This window comes from Micrasema longulum, unplaced genomic scaffold, assembly GCF_059751315.1.
Source record: "Micrasema longulum isolate JH-2025_06_02 unplaced genomic scaffold, ASM5975131v1 h1tg001038l, whole genome shotgun sequence".
NCBI lineage: Eukaryota > Metazoa > Arthropoda > Insecta > Trichoptera > Brachycentridae > Micrasema > Micrasema longulum.
Window position 1 is genome coordinate 105,019 of NW_028278226.1, and position 17,872 is coordinate 122,890.

Consider the following 17,872-nt stretch of genomic DNA (forward strand, 5'->3'; position numbering starts at 1 on the left):
TTAGTTTCAATTTCGACGATCGGCGATCTGTCATTGTCATTTTGCACGATACAAATCTGTAAAAGTAATTAAAAAGTAAAACGTTTAGAGCTGTGAGCGGTTGAGTTGTTAGTTAGCTTAGGTTCAGTCTTTTGTCGAGCCGAATTTACGCTGTTTAGTGAAGATAAAAAAGATTTAATATTATGGCGAGAAAAGCCCCAAATTCTATTCCTGATAATAACATAAATAATGTTTATTTAGTCAGTGTCGTCTCTATTGTTATATTACTTCTTACTTTGTGTACGTATTTACTTATATATTTATCACCTTAATTTAATTAATTTTTTTAAATATGGAGTCTTCACATGAATTATTTTTTTCCAGTAATTTTCTGGCTTTGGAGTCGAAGACAATATGCTAGACGCGGAGTTTTGTTGACCGGTCTTAGTGATTCGGGAAAAACACTTATCTTTGCCAGGCTTCTGCATTCTGAATTCAGACAAACTCACACTTCCATCAAAGAAAATGTTGGGGAATTCTCCAGTGATAATGTATGCTAATTTTCTTTATAACCTTTTGATTTTTTACTCAGTGTTTCACACAAATAATTTATTTTATGCTATTTGAAATCATAACCTACCTTGCAATACGTGTAGAATTATAAATAAATGTATGAAATATTTTACTGCCCAAGCCAAAAAAGTTGACTGACATATTTAGTCCTGTAATAATTTATTTTTGTTTGTTTTTTCAACAAAAATAATTGTAGCGGTACCTAAAAAATAATAACACATTTGCGAAATACCTAATTTTATAACGGGATGAAGGAATATTATGCAATCTTATATTTATCAGTTTTTTTTGTGCCCAGGCGTATAAATAATATAGTTATGTGTGTGAAATAGAACCAGAACCCTGGATGAGTGTTCTCGAATCAATAGCTGCTCTCAGGTTATAATCCTGAATAAGGAAATCAAGTGGAGATAAGTCCACCTCGTTGTGAATTGGTTGGCGTCTTCGCCTACCATTCTTAAGGTCATGGGTTCGATTCCTTGCTGGGTGGGCTGAAATATTGATTTTAAAGGCACTAGGTGCGAAAAAGGGCATGATGATCATAATGATGAGAGTAAATTATTGTTTTTTTAATTTTTTAAAAAGTTTTATTCATTTTAACAAATCAGTAACGTACATATTTGTACTTTTGTTCCTGCAAAGCCGAAGCTTGTCTGCGGGTTACATTACATTTATTACATTAGTAATACATAGTTTAAAAATAAATAAAGAATAAAATATATTTATATGCACACTTACGTTTCACTTGCTGTTTTTAATAATTTTTTGACTATTTTTTTTTAATGAATTTAGGTTTTTTTCCTCACGGTTTTCAGCTGGTATTAAATTGTACAGTTTTGGTACTACACTCCCCATTGTTCTATCTCCATAGTAGTTCTTCTGTCATGGTACCGTCAGCTGCTGTGCCGATACTTGTCGGGTCACGATCTGGTGGGTTACTTTGGATTTAAAACTGCAATTGAGGAAATGATCTGTCATTATCTTATTTTTTTTTTGCACCACAACAGGCCAGGAGGCCCAATTACAGTGGTGAATTACATCACATAACAACCAGGCTTGAGAAAAATCACATTTAATTTTTGTGTTCTCACCGGGAATCGAACCCGGAACCTTCCGTGTGTGAGTCAAGCGTCTTGACCACTACACCACGGAGGCCGCTATTATACTGACACTGTTTGTCAATTGGCAAAACGTTAACATAATCAAATACTATTTTATTGTTGTTTTTTGCCTCAATCTTTATTTTTACAGGTACGATAGTTTTTAAGATTTGTACCTGTAAGTTCAAGACTCTGTCTGAACTTACTGTCTGAAATTTAGTCCCCATATTCTTAATCCATATTGAATTATTGGGTCAACTAGCCCCAAGTAAACTAGTCTTAGCACTTGGTATGGTATATATGGTTTTAAATGGTACACGTTAAGTAGGCAAACTCTTAGCTTATTGCAAACTGTTTTTACCTGTTCTTCCCAATTGAGTGGAATCCATAATAATACCTAAATACTTATATTTTAATACATGATCTATTTTTGTGCATTTGCAGTCTTGTAGATTTTTATGCAAACATTCGTGAGTGTGTGCAGTGTGCATATATTAACAAATCTTCTTTTGGTCTATTATATGGGGACGTAATGTTTAACTCTTTCGTTTTCTTTGTATTTATTGTTAGGCTATAATCATGCGACCATCTTATTAAAATCCGATTTCAGTTTTTGCTGCGCGTCTATTTGTGTGTCTCCAATAGCAACAATTGCAGTATCATCTGCAAACTGATAGCACAGTGAGTGTCGTATGACATTTGCCATAGAGTTACAGTATATCAGGTATTCTATGGGACCAATTACTGACCCCTGGGCTACTCCTATTTTTACTTGTACTTTTTTGCTGAATATGTCTTGTATTTTCACAATTAACAAATAAACAAACAAACCATCACGCCGTTTCTCCGTAAGGGTAGGCAGAGAGGATAGAACACCACAACACTCTATCTTTGCCTACGGATCTCGCTTCCTCTACATTCATACATCTTCTCATGCACGCGCGCCGATTATTCCGACTTTTGACATGTAAATAGGATTTGTATGTTAAGATAGAGTAGAGTGGCTTTCTATTCTCTGTCTACCCCTAAAGATAAATTGTGTTTATTTGTATTATATTCAGATCGAGGTTATTCACTTGATAACCTTATATGCTTTTCGTTTTATATATTTTTTTTCATTTTGTCTTATCTTTTTTTGATAAAGATGAACAACAATTATTCTATAAATAAGTTGAACTTGAACAATGACACAACTTAACAAACAAAAATATAATTGTATTTATGCATTGCACATTTAAACAAAAGAAAAACATCTGTGCATCACCGATCCCACACATCTGGTAGAATAATATGTAGGTAGTCAATGATTTATTATGGTGACGATAAATGTATGCGTAGAACTCTCAATTAAAATAATTAGTATAAATAGACTGAACCATTTCTTCGTTTGTCGGCCTTGCGATGTGGTGGTTAATGCGTTTGCCTACCTCGCAAGAGGTCTCGGGTTCGATTCCCAATAAGGTTGACATGAAATATTTATTTAAAAGGGTGTTTTTACACTAGAATATTGCATAGTCCCTGGACTGACACCTGAAGCGTAAGACTGATCATCTTACCTTCATGTAACAAAAAATGATCATGCTACGCTGCGATTGGTGTACCAATGCAGTGCCCTATGCACCATTAGGTGTGAAAACGGAATGCCGGTGAACCATTTCTTTGTTATCATTTTTATTTCCCTATCCACGTGCAGGGTTTCATGGGGCACTGTATTGGTGCAGTGTATCTTGATCATTTGATTACATAATAAAAACAAAAAAACATATTCAATATAAACATACCAGTTATTATGTTCTTGTTGTGTAATTTTTTTTTTGAGTCCTCTTGCTCTCTTCGTTTGGAAAATACGACACAACTTATGTTAACATCGACAAATTGGTCAATAATTCATAGAATCTTCACCGTACACTGCGCAAATGTCACAAGCAACTTTGGCTGCTTTATTCCCTCGATTGAACATGTGCGTGAGGTGAACTAAAGGAGGTTTTGAAAATGCTTTTGTCTACTTGACATTCCATTTTGAAGGCTTGTAATCAAATAAAATAGTATTGTGACGTAATAGCAAACATTATATCTTGTAGAGTAGAAAATTTTCCTTCAAATGATGTATTCACCTTTACTTATGTTACCATCCAATAAATAAAAGAACAACAAAAAGTTTCAAGCCATAACTAAAAACCTTTTCCTCTCTCTTTAAATAGTTTATGGGTGGGATGTGGTATTTATTTAACTTATATTCCCTACAAATCTTGACATTACTTATGTCAAGATTTCGACTGTCATATTTTTTTGCCTGCGATACGAGAGGTCTAGGGTTCGATTTCCGACAAGGCTGACATTAAATATATATTTGATAGGGTGTTTTGGCATTGAGATTTTTCATTTCCCTGTACTGGCACTTTAAACATAAGACTGATTATCTTGCCTTCACGCGACAAAAAATGCTTTGGAGAAATACTGCTTATGTATACCAATTCAGTGCCCCATGCATCGTTGGGTGCAAAAATGGGAATGATGATGATGATTACTTCTAATTTGTTTTTTCTTTTAGGGGGTTTTACAAATCGTCGACATTCCTGGACAAGAAAGAGTCCGCGAACAAGTATATGACAAGTACAAGGGAGGAGCGTGCGGCATTGTCTACGTAGTGGATTCTGTTACCTTACAAAAAGATGTTCGTGACGATGCTGAGTATGTTGACTTATAATATATAGTATATTTATATAATTTTAACTGCAGGACCTATTTTTTAAGCATAGTTATTATTTTTTGAGCCTTATATAGTCTATTTAAATGACTAAATTGTATTTATTTATGAATTAGTAAATATGAAACATTATTGCGATTGATAGAAACTTCAGCAGATGGAGAAGCTGAGAAAGGAACATGGAAGTCAAAGAATTTACAGGCCTTGTGGCTGGTTCAATTGGATCACTTTACACACTGTGAAAAAACAATGTAATTCATATTTCTTTAACTTTGTTGATTTTTGTGAATTGAAAGGGATGAAACCTTAGTTAATACACCCTTGAGATGATTTGTCGTCGAAATGGCTATATGTTAGTTCGCCAATATTATGAACAATATATAAACATCTATTATTAGCTTAAGCAATCACAAATTACTATTAAAATGTAATTTTACATGGATTACAAGTCACAAGTCAATTTTAATAAATTAAGCGTGCACGCATTCCGTTTACAATGCTACTAGCTTATTTTAAAGCAATAATATGAAGAGCGTGAATGTTATTATTTTACTTTTATATGTTCATATGTTGTTTTTTATTTCTCAGATATTTATACAACTTACTATCGGACCCAGTTATAATGAAAAATTCTCCTTCAGTTTTGATTTTGTGCAATAAGCAAGACCAGCCCCTGGCAAAAAGCAGTAGTATTATTCAGAGTCTTTTGGAGAAAGAAATGTAAGTAAAATGTTTTTGATAGACATACAAATATAAAATGTGTTCAACCATATTCAATCATTTTACAAACAAAAATCATTATTACTAAATTACATTATTATACATATTGCCTCATCTACATTCTTAATAATCTCTCGTACAGTTATTTCTTGTTAACCTTTTATGTTGAAATAAATCGCCCTTGCATTAAGTTTTATCATTAAAAAATGGAATAAACACTATAAATATTATAACAAAGTGTTAAAAAGTAACCTTAATTAACCCTAGTTGCTATTTCATATTTTTCTTGTTAATGTTCAACTTATTAACAAAAAACTAAAGTTTGTTGGCTATCTCAAAACAGGATATTATACTTAGTGTGAATCATACTTATTGCTCATTAATGTACCTATCTAATTTTTGTAAATATGTCATGTATAATGAAATGTATGAAAAAGCTTTTTAAGATTCGTTCCTATTTTGTGAAACAAATAGAAGAGATGAAACATAAGGATCTTGTGTGATGAATAATTAAAAAATTTTTTTTTACAGGAACCTCGTGAGAAAAACAAAATCAAGTCAACTACAATCAGTAGACACTTCTCATAAAAATAATACCTTCCTGGGAAAGAAAGATAAAGATTTTGAATTCGCTCATTTGTCAATGAAGGTGGAAATTGGAGAAATCAGTGCGGTGGATGAAGATTCCGAGACAGGTGCAAACCTCGCGTGCTTGTCTAAATGGCTCGAAGCCATGGCATAAATTACTGCATTTAAGTGATTTACACGTGTATCATCTTACTCGTATAATTTTACCGTGGCAAACCACAAAATTAAAAGGTGTTTTCCAACCAACCTTATAATCTCTTCATTTTATACCCTTATAACCCATAAATGAATACAAAAATCACATTTATATCCCTTAGTCATTCAGAGATACGTTGAAAGTTGAAATAAAAAGTTTAAATTTAACAAAGTCATTATTATCATTGATAAATTAAGTTTACCGCATATAAAGAAAATTTAAAAATTGTGCCTGAGAAACAAAATACTTGTGTATTTACTAAGCTTTGGACATACAAAATGGACAAAGATTTAATTAGCGATGAAAATTTTTAGTTTAATAAAATGGGTAGAGATTTTTTTTACCTCTAATCAAGTAAAAATCTGTTTAATTTGACATAAAATCTAAATTGCAATTTTTGGAATTTTTGGTAGTCGGATGGCAGAGGAAACCATTTGTAATTTTCGAAAATGTTCATGAGAGCTGGAATAATCTTTGATTTAATCTGCAAACAAAATATTTTGGTGTTTTGTCCAGTTACCAGTTATAAATTACCAATTTAAATATTGGTGTCATTTTTTTTCTATGTGTATTAACTGAAATATTTATTAAAATGAAAACCAAAAAACTGAAAAAAATTACAGATGGTCACTTCTGCCACCTGATTACCGAATTTTTATCTAACAGGCTGTAGATCTTATACAATAAACCATTATTTTATATTTATATGGACAACTTGAGTAATTGAAATTGGTTCAAAGTATTTACTATTTTTCACAATATGTATGTACTGAAATTTAAATTGGTGTTTCTTTTCAATTTGTCAATGATATCTACAACATTGCTTAGCTCATTTTATATCATACTAATAAAGACTGATCATTTTGCGTAAAATAACTTGACCAATCGGCTGTGAATCATATTAACTACATGTTATTGTCCAATCATTAAATATTTTTACTATGATAAAATTTTGCGTCTCTATCAGGCAAGTCAGCCTAAAAACACCTACATGTGTAAGTAAAGTAACAAGACTGTTTTTTTTTTCACTTTTTTTATTCCAATAACATTACACAGATGGAACACCCGGTTGTTTTTTATATTTGGGCTCACACGCATGACTCTTTTGGGAGGTCTTTCAAGAACCTCTTGATTAAGTGTCGATTAACCTCTTTGCGTGGAGGCAAAAAATCTTTGCGAACAAAGTCTGAAGCAAACCCTGATCGCACACCGTTGCTCGAAATTATCATTATCAGAACATACAAGCAAAACCTGCTTCACTAAAACAGGCACTACGGACAACCAACTTGCACTGACGGCGTGTCACATGTTTACCCGCCTCCCCTCCAAGTCCTGCGTCACCAGCGTTACTCCATCGAATACTATGTAACCAGTCTCATTACTTTACACACCTCGTAATCTTTTTTAAATATAGGATTTTGTTCATTTTATTTTAAAGAATTAAGGAAAAAAATGCTAGATATATTTTTAAGATGCATTTTATGATTTTTAAGCCAATTGTATACTTAAATGAATTGTTTGAATACCAGAAATTCCAAATTCCTATTCTAAGAAAGTTCTAAAAGAAAATTTTGTTAACAGAACTAACTTGCCAGATTTTAAAAACGTTACCTGTTACTGTTAAAGCTCTAAAAACAGGTTGTTTCTGTAATTAGTTCGTATTTGTTGAATTCATTAAAATTTTGTACTAATAAAAATAAATTTTTATATGGTAATCACAAAGTGAGTGCTCCAAATATGGATCATAAAGTATACAAAGATGCTTTAAATTATCAATACATTTCAAATGTATCCATTATATCCAGTTAGTAAAATAATCTTAACATTTCCTGTCCAAAAATCACTAGAATATTCTAGTGACCACTATAAATTGACATAATTTTTTTAAAAATTAGCCAGAGAAAAATTCCATTGTGAGTTGGTGACTTAATGTAAACTACCTGAAAAGGATCGGAACTATGTTAATTGTTTTCTTTTTAACTTTTTATATTTTATTAATGTTTCTCACTTGCACGCTTAATTAAAATATGTATCATGTTTTAAATGTATTTTCCTGGGTGGTGGATAGGTTTATTTTTAATGTTAAAAAATCATATTTTTTAAAATATAAAAATAAGTACATTGGTAGTTTCTTATATTTAAAATATAACTTTGTAATTTTTTGAAAACCAATGTTAGTAAGACCGTTCTTACAATTTCATTTGAATTTTTGTAAAATAGAAAGACAAACCTTAGTTTTTTTACTCCCGATTGATGTATGAACCTTGTAAGTTCCTTATTAGCAAACTAAAAAATGAAAACATTATGCAAGATGTCATATTTTTTAATCTTAGGTAATAAACTTTTTACAGAAATATATTGTTTTATTTATTTGATCTATGACTATTAAGGTATTCAGAAGGCAATATTATATACATGTACTATCTTACCCTCATGTAATCAATAAATAATCAAGGTGACACCATAGTTGACATCTCAATGAGGAAGTTCAGTGGTTTAAAAAATAAATAAATTATGTATCATATTGTGGGGTTCATAGTCTATGATCAATGACACACACATGCTAAATCGTTTTACCTGAAATAGAGCGATGACCGATAAAGCAAGTCATAGTTGTGTATTGAATACAATAAATTACATTCCGCAAGACCTAAGAGTGATGTCCAACAGTACATTCACACTATAGAGACATGAACAAAGGAAAGTGGCCTATAAAGAGACCACAGGGTGTGGTAACGCTCAGTCAATTAGTGAGTCCCAGTGCAGCCAGTTCAACTCCTCAGCGCCGTAACACTCGCGCGACACAATTCACTATTTATTCGCCATGTAATAAATATGCATTAAACAGAAACCTTGTGTCTTCTGCTAAACACTAACTGGGGTAGGAGCTCCAACCCTCAACAAACAAATCCTACAGTATTACCAGATCTATGATTTTTTAACTTTTGGATTTTTGAAATTACGCTGTACAATTTAATATTCTAATTTTTATCGCATGTACTATTTTTATATCCAATTTCCCGTGGGGCTGAATTTTCTCATTAAATACCTAATAAGTCCACATTACAGGTATAAAGGGAAAAAAAAAACAGGTATGAAAATAGTATCTGAATTTGTTCAGTTCAGCTTATTCAGAAAATACAGTATTTTCTTGGAGAAATCTTCTTCATAACAGAATGCAGTATAATTTGCGGAATGTTTCTGGCTGAATTAACAGGAAAAAAAAATGTAATACAAACTTTACGGCAAATAAATGTAAATTCAAACAAAAGTAGTAAGGCTAGGAAATTCAAATTTTATTAATTTAAAAATAGTGTTCTTGTCTCTTGTATTTAATTTATTGTTATTACTTTCTAATTTGCCATTGGATGGTATATTTGTTTTCATAACTACTAGATAACAATATGGATTAGGTGCCTACTTAGTAATTTCATTGTACTTTTTTTGAATTTTGATTCACAAGTATGTTTCTTTGACACTAATAATTCTGATGATTCTCTTGTTTAGATAGCTAAAATTTCACATCTAATAATATTAATTAAATTGAAAGATGGTAAAACCGGTGCCAAAAAGTGAAGGATTCCTAAGTGAAATGTTTGAGGCTCATAAATCTTTAGTTTTAATTGTTATAGCAATTGTTGTTATAGGTAAGTTGTTATTTAAAAAAAACAACTCAAATAATGTACTTGATAAACATCTTAGAAATTGGGGTAATAGATTTGGAAAGTTACGACTATTATTAACTTTCACACTGGTAACTGTTCGGGTAGTCCAACTCTGATAAAAAAATAATAAATTATTGGTTGTATGTTATGCAATTTTAAAAATAAAATTCCTTCTTTTCAGTTAGCATAATTGGTATTCAACGTTCTAGGCATGGTCCATGTGGTTAATAGATATGACTATTCAACTGTACAAATCACAACATATTAAAAAACAACAAACTCAATTATATTCGAAAATTCATAAAATGTTTAACATCATTGTATCTTTAAAATAAAACATTTCTGTCAAGCTTTTAAATGTCTTTCATTTATAAAATTATCAGGTTTCAGGAACAAGTTGGTAACTATAAATTTTCAAAAAATGAGATGTCCTTAAAAGTGGCATCTAATAATCTTTGCTTAAAAAGGCCATGAGCTCTCAAAAATCATGACACTTAACTCATGCCCAAACCCTCACTCATGCTCAACGCGTATTAAGTAGTTCTTCGACCTCCAGCCAGGCGTGATGTCTAGAATCGAAACCATAACGCCGCCTGCTTGTGTCATGAAAGTGTGTAAACAACTTTTGGACAAACATTGTAAAAAGGATTATGTAACTTTTCATTCGTAAATATTTGTTCATGAGTGATTAACAAACCTTAAAGTAATTAATATTTAAATATAAATATTATTTTTTGTAAACGTCAAACTACGCTTAGCGGCGCAATTGTGAAGCTCTTAGTTACAGGGGTGGACTAACAGAATTATGTTTTATTTTATTTTTTCATTCCCCAAAATCCAGTGAAAAGAAATAAATAGGTCAAAATTATAAGGAATTTGAGGGAAGAATCTGATTGGGATCCACCAAAAACGAATGTTGATTGTTAACATTGAAGTGCAATCTTTTTTATGTACAAAAATTGAGTATCCTCCAATTTTTGGTAGCATATGCATGATCATTGAATGCAGCCTTAGTTGAAATAAACGGGCACGTTTTTGTGTCACTATTAGGGAACAGAGCCTAACTCTGGCAACAAGTACCTGGTAAGCACCATGCGAAGGAACAGATAAAAGACTCACAACAAAGATTTGCTTTCGACCTAATTAAGCTCAGCCGAAATCAAGTGAGGGTTATCACAAGAGCCTAGATTGAACAAATACCTTGCTAGAATGAACCTTTCCGAAACTTCTAGATGTAGGTTCTCATTTATATTTTTAATAGGCTTCTGTGATAAAAAGTGCACGCTTAAAAGCGATTATCATCATCATTCCCTTTCCACACCTAATGGTGCATATGGCACTGCATTGGTACACCAATCGCAGCGTATCTTGATTATTTTTGTTCCATGAAGGTGTTTGAAAACACCCTTTTAAATAAATATTTCATTTCAACCATGTCAGGAATCGAACCCGAGACCTCTTGAATGGTAGGCAAATGCACTGACCATTACACCACGAGGCCGACTAAAAAAAAGCGGTTATAAATTCCAATAACTCCCAATTTAAGCAAAAAATGCTCTATTGAACATGATTTTTATATGACTTTTGACAATTACCAAGACAGTATGTTTAATGATCATCTGTATTTATCTAACAAGCAATTACAAAGCCGGCTCCTTTAATGTCTCGATACGTACACTCAGGAAGATGGTAAAACAGATGGAAAAAATATAATAACTAAAATTATTTTCATAGTGGCAACATTTTGACACATAGATGCTCTTGTATGTTAATGGGGCAGAATCTAGACACATTCTCTGTGCATCTAGGCGTATGATCTTTCTCTAGGCGTTCCTTTTTTTCAAAACCGACAGTTATGTCGGAGTTTAATTTGACTTCAAAATTTACTTATTTATCTCATGTTTTTAATAGGCTTTTAAGAACAAAAAGTGCCAACCTCAGAATGATGAAAAATTTAAATAAATCACAATTAAAGGAAAAATTTCTCTGTGGAATAAACTTTTTGACGCTTTTAATACTTTGAAGGCATAGATTGTCGGCCCTGTAGTGTAATGGTCAGCGCGTTAGCCTGCCATGCAAGAGGTCTCGGGTTCGATTCCCAACATGGTTGATATGAAATATTTATTTAAAAGGGTGTTTTCACACTAGAATAGCGAAAAGGGAATGATGATGATGATGATGATATGCCTATCGAGGGTTACTAGACCCGTCAGTATAAACCGATGTACTTACATCAAAACTTGCAGGTGGGGGGGGTCTGTAGTGTACCTTTGTAATAGCTCAGGAGAATTTATTTTTAACTATGACGTCATAATAGAGCTATGTTTATTTAATGCGTAGATATGTGTACGTGATGTACGCTTCCCCTTGTTTCATATTGATGTACCTACCCAAAAGATGGGGGGTCGGTAGTGTATCTTTGTAATCGCTCGAGAGAATTTATCTTCAAATATATAGTCATGGTGAAGGTATGATGTCCTTAGCTTTCCATCATAATCACGGCCCAGGGCTTGGAGGGTGAGAACTATTCACGGGGACCCCACAAAATTTTCCCAACCTTAATTCTGGTGGTAATTGGATGATCAGTTTTTTTTTCTATCTCTTTCTTCAACTCCCAATAGTTTCTATATATGTAGTTTGTGGATAAACATTATAATATGAATAAAAAAATCTTGTGCAGTAATAAAACAACCGTCTTTGGGCTTTAAATATATATCGTATTAGCCCGAATATAATGGGACCTATATATTTGGAATAATTAAAATATAACACAAAAATGAATAAGGTATTATAAAAATATGTTTTTTTTATTCAGACACAACTGAATTACCATCAGTGTTGCTTGAAAAGTCTCCTCTACAGCCCCCAGATCTCACCAAAATACTGACACATAAATTATGTGTGAAATAGGCGAAAAAGCTTGGCTGTGTGCGTAGGCATTGCGAACTCTGATACATCTGGACATGGCCTAAATAACGAATATAAAGCAAATATTTTTTTTAGAAAAATATTTTGAGTAAAAAATATTGCGTTGTATTCGGACTAATAAGATATTCTATAATACTACAAACTTCAGGCTTGTGGTCATTTTCAGAAATGGATAAATACAAATATTAAATTAAGACATCACACTCAACTGCCAACAAAATTTATTATCATCATTTGTTCTGTGATGTGATTCACTACTGTGATTGGGCCTCCTGGCCTGTTGTGGTGCAAAAAAAAAAAAAATTAAAACCTTTTTAAAATGCAATTTATTCATGTATTGTAAGATAGGTGGTTGTTTTGTTATTGAATTTATAACAATAGCAATTGTATCAATATGGCAACGTTGATTGTTTTCATTCAAATAATAATTTCATTACAATTAAATAAATAGAATGATACTGACTACTCAGTGTATACTTCTATTCACATTTAACCTTGTACACATACTTATGAGTGTGAACAAAACACACTTGATCTACCGTCATGGAGTTTCTTGTGTGACTTTATATGCACACTCCAACGCTTCTGTGATGATTCTCATGTCGGTTTCAATACTTCGAGCCCAGTTTTCAACATCACCAATTTCCTTGAGCGCACTGCTAAAACTCTCTACTAAAGTAAGCCATTGTTGAGTTTGTTTAGCAAAGCCAATAGCTCCTTGATGCAATTGCTTGGCCTCGGCATCCAAACGTTTTTGGTTCAAGTATGCTTGGGCGACACTAGATTAAACAAAAAGTAACAAATAATTAGCGCACAAGTACTCCTTGCTAATGACCAAGTTTTGTTTTTATGATTAGGTTGTTAAGCGACTTGGTTAATAATCGAGTAGCTTTAATTTTAGTTTGAGGGATGAAAAAATACAACATTAAATATTAACACTATTTGGGAAAAATGTTGATTCATAAAAAAAGACACATTATTAGTGTCATTATAATCAAGAAACCAGTTGAAACTACGCTGATTACTTTTGTTTTAAATTATTACGTTTTATTTAATTCTTAAATTTTGTCTGTTTCGGAACAAATAACTACATAAAATTCAAACCAGTTCAGTCCATTTTTAACTTAAAGAGCTGTCAGTAAGTTTAGGACACTAAGTCTGGTTACCGAACAAGTAGGTTATTATATGATAAAGTGTGCTCAGGTGATTTGGCTGACAGAAACAAATAAATAAATAATTTACCCAACATTTAGATGATCTACCAATGCTTGAGTAAGGTTATTTGCTGAAGCCACTGCCTCTTTTCGCTTTTGTTCTGGAAATATACAAGGAATTATGTCAAAAAATATAATGTAAAAAAACAAAGGTTAAAAATAAGAAGGGTTGTAATTTTGTAAAATGTCTGTTTGTAAACATATCGTTAATTTAAAAAAAAAATGGTTGACGTATGTGCACTGCTCATGTACATATTAATATGGAAAATATTACAAAGAATTTGTTTTTGTATAAAATAAATATTACGAACCCTGTGCAATTTTTTTGGCAGCTTGTTTACTTTGGTGTTCACGAACTAATGAAGACAACATTTTTGTTTAAATACAAGGATGACGAAGCTCTCTACTTCTTTACCGGTATAATACTATTTCAAAATTCAAAATGTCCCCATAACAAACATCAAGTTTAGTATAAATTATTTGTTTTGGGAATTTTATATCTGAATCTGACGTCAAATTGACAGATGGCACATCCCACCATAGAAACTCTACCTAACTTCATAACGAGAGACTACATTTTAGTAATTTAAATTACGAGTAATATCCAAATACATCTTCCTATTTTTAGTAAAGTTCACAAAATCTAATTTTATAACACAGTTAATTATTCTTCTTCTTTCTGTGCCATATCAGGTCTCCCCGACGTTGGCGATCACTCTAGAGTAGGCATTCCGGTCCTGCGCCAACTGGAACAGCGCCTCAACCCCGCGCACTCCCGTCCAGTCGCGGATGTTTCTAAGCCAGGACACCTGTCGCCTTCCAACTCCACGCTTTCCCTCGATCTTTCCCATCATAATCAGCTGTAGAAGCGTATATTTGCTTCCGCGCATGATATGGCCCAGATATGCGAGTTTTCTCTTTTTTATTGAGGACAGTAGTTCTTTTTCGGCACTGGCTCGTCTCAACACCTCCACGTTGGTCACTAAATCTGTCCACGGGATTTTCAGCATTCTCCGGTGAAGCCACATTTCAAAAGCCTCTAATTGGTTCATGGAGTTCACCTTGAGAGTCCATGTTTCAGCCCCGTAGAGCAGTATTGACCACACATAGCACTTGACCATCCTCTGTCTCAGTTTTAAATTAAGACTATCACTGCAGAAGAATTTCATGCCATTGAATGCTGATCGTGCTATTTCTATTCTGCATCTTATTTCCTTATTCAGATCCAGATCAGAAGTGATTTGACTGCCGAGGTATTTAAAGTTAGTCACTCTCTCTATTGTTTGACCATTTATTCGCAATACAGCATTATTGTGAGGGTTTCGGCTAAACACTATGATCTTTGTTTTGGCCACATTGATGTTCAAGCCCATTACTCTACCAGCTTCGTCAATTTTACTAAGAAGTTCCTGAAGGACACATACACCTGTATTAAATTGATAAATTAATGTTTTTAACACCGGCAGATAATTGAAAAGGGAAAACGACGTCTATGCTTCTTTTTAACTTTCCTCTCCTCGATGGAGGTTGGAAATCATCGCAAAATTTCTTACTTTATTGGCAGCTGTCCTGAACAAGGACTGAGTGCTGAAATGGAACCAGTCAGGTAAATACTTGAGTCAAGAGATGCGCCTTCTAACTGCACTGCGTCTTGTTTCAATCCTTCCATGTAAAATGACTTGTAAAATGTTATATTTTTTCCCTCTCATCACATGCCCCAAGTACTCAAATTTTCTTTTCTTTGTGGTCTTTAGTACCTTTTTAAATTTTTTTACAGCTAAAATATATTACTATTAGATTCTTAGGACTTAAGCCACGTCACGAGGTAAAGGGACAAATAGAAAAAATAGTGATACAAGGACGAGTAGAATTAGTGGTCAAGTAACTCGACCTTGCAGAAGAAGTCCTATTAGATGGATAGACTTGGTGACAAAAGCAACTTGCGTCTCTCTTCAGGAGACCTCCATAAGCTCTAAAGACATAATCGGATGGAGGCAAATTCTAATGACGTGCTTTCCTCCTCGTAACGTGACCACGACTGCCACAGACTATACTGCAGGACTGGTCTGCCAAAAGCAAATAACTACGAAAAAAATATTATGACAGAGATGCAGAACAATTTTGGAAAAAGGACATAGACATTTACATGGCTTATGGACTGTAATTGGTTGATTGGTCAATTTAAGTAAACTCCATATTGAAAACTACATGGGTGAATTTCATTCCTTGTTCACAAACTTGGACATACTTGAAATATTGCCTATTCAAATATTGCATTAACAAATATTTCGAAAACTCAAAAACACACATTAATCGGCAGGAGACGCCAAGAAACGCAAAATAAGGATGTACAAAGAAACGTCTCTTGTCGCCACTAACTAAATTTGAAAATTTAAGATAAGATTTGTTTGATGTTCTTTCTCCCCATTTTCGGTCACCTCTCGTTAGCAGTCAGCGTCTCGCTACCCCATTCTACGCTGTCCTCTCCAACTATATTTTTTAAATATGTATAGAGTTTTATTCCACTTACCAAGAAATGTCAGTAGAAAAACTTAATATGTATTTAAAAAAAGGTGAAAAACTATTCTATATGCATATTATTTTCTCGTTTTAAAATTATCAATCAAATTAAATTAAAAATAAAATAATGCTTTTATTTATAAACAAATGAATGCACACATTAATAAAGATATTGAAATATTATCAACATAAAAAAATTTTTTTTTTTTGGTAGGCCAGTGACAGATATTTTTTAGGTTACTATGTACAATGTAAGTAGTGTACCAATGCAGTACCCTGTACACCATTATATGCAGAAAGGGAATGATAATGATGATGACAATGAACAATTGAAGAGAAAATAAATCATGTTTTTGATACATACATATCAACCATCTGAACAACGGTTTAAGGCATTATTTAGTAAAATAAGACAACGTAGGTCAAAACCGTATTATTAGTTACTAATGTGAAGAAATAGCATTTCAATTCAACCTGTGCCTTCATTTTCTAACGGATTTTCATCGTTATAAGATCGTGATGCTACGCAAAAATATGCCGTCGTGTGTGACGAATAAAGGCTTCAATTGCTCTGCAACTGACAGACACATAGTTTCATTTCTAAATACAATCCAATGTATGAAATAAGTAGATAATTACATAGTTATATTTTAGACACACTTTAAAAAATTTTCACAGCTGCCTTTTAAATACCGTTTACGAGTAGACAATACAATATTATTTTGTCCCAGGACTCAATCATTGTCCATGTGTAAACAACAATTTGTAAGACAAAAAACTGTCTCGAGACATCGCCACCGATATAGACGGGCAGGCTAAACGACTACTATCTCTGCGGAACAATGATTACCCCCACCACCGCGCGCGGCCGCATTGTCCTCCTTTGAACGACCCTGTGACGATAGCGATCTGCTTGACGTAAACGTGTCGGTTCCAAAAAAAAATCTGCCTGGCAGAAAAGAAATCGTTTTATTATTTAGTTTGTCGTTTAACAATTCCAATATATATTGATATAAAATTAATAATGTTTTTGCTAGTTCGCTCGTAACAAACGCCGTCGTGTATTCATTTTCGCAGCGGTCACGTGTGAATTGCTGTCGAATTTTCGTATTGTCAACCCTCGCCGTTGAGGCTGTTCGCGGAGCTGGTACCAGACAATATTGTAATATTTATTGGAATTTCCGCATGTAAAGGCCCACTTGTGTAGTTTCCATGATAATGAGTAACACAGAAATTAATACGAAATAAGGTTACATGTATATCATTTTCATACGTGAATACGTTCATACGTGTACCGTAGTTTGATCTCTTTTAAAAAAAATGTAAATGCGAATAAACATTTAATGGCTCGTTCTTGGTGTCATGTAAGGTTTTGCCGCGACCAATATTTGTGTACTTTCGAGGGCCTCGTTTGCTATGAAGATTACAGAATATCTAAAACTATGACTGGATATGATATGAAAATAGGAGACCCCACGAAATTGAAAGGAAAATAGAGAGACCACAGAGGAAATGGACTGATGACATCGTCAAACTCGTGAGACATAGATGGAAACAGAGTGCCCAGGACAGAAAAAATATGGAAGAGGCCTATATCCAGCAGATGGAAAGAAACGGTCTGATAAGAAGAAGATGACTGGAGAGTCCGTTTTATTGATTACCGGAAATAGTTTGTCGCGGGA

The 17,872-nt window shown here is 33.1% G+C and overlaps 2 protein-coding genes and 1 long non-coding RNA gene across 3 annotated transcripts; 2 read left to right on the top strand and 1 right to left on the bottom strand.

Moving 5' to 3' along the window:
• Positions 1-2: 2 nt before the first annotated feature.
• On the top strand, positions 3-5,913 carry SrpRbeta (signal recognition particle receptor beta). Its single transcript, XM_088232932.1, has 5 exons — positions 3-279; positions 364-530; positions 4,204-4,343; positions 4,948-5,079; positions 5,611-5,913. The coding sequence occupies exons 1-5, from the start codon at positions 183-185 to the stop codon at positions 5,819-5,821; spliced, it is 747 nt and encodes a 248-aa protein (XP_088089058.1). The 5' UTR covers positions 3-182; the 3' UTR covers positions 5,822-5,913.
• A 3,326-nt stretch (positions 5,914-9,239) lies between these two features.
• Positions 9,240-9,886, top strand: LOC148277409 (uncharacterized). The gene is made up of 2 exons (XR_015823483.1): positions 9,240-9,510; positions 9,710-9,886. It is a non-coding gene; the product is annotated as an uncharacterized LOC148277409 (long non-coding RNA).
• A 2,875-nt stretch (positions 9,887-12,761) lies between these two features.
• Blos1 (biogenesis of lysosome-related organelles complex 1 subunit 1) lies at positions 12,762-14,314 on the bottom strand. Its single transcript, XM_088232922.1, has 3 exons — positions 13,982-14,314; positions 13,699-13,771; positions 12,762-13,235 (listed from the first exon to the last, which is right to left on the bottom strand). The coding sequence occupies exons 1-3, from the start codon at positions 14,040-14,042 to the stop codon at positions 12,998-13,000; spliced, it is 372 nt and encodes a 123-aa protein (XP_088089048.1). The 5' UTR covers positions 14,043-14,314; the 3' UTR covers positions 12,762-12,997.
• Between the last annotated feature and the right edge of the window lie 3,558 nt (positions 14,315-17,872).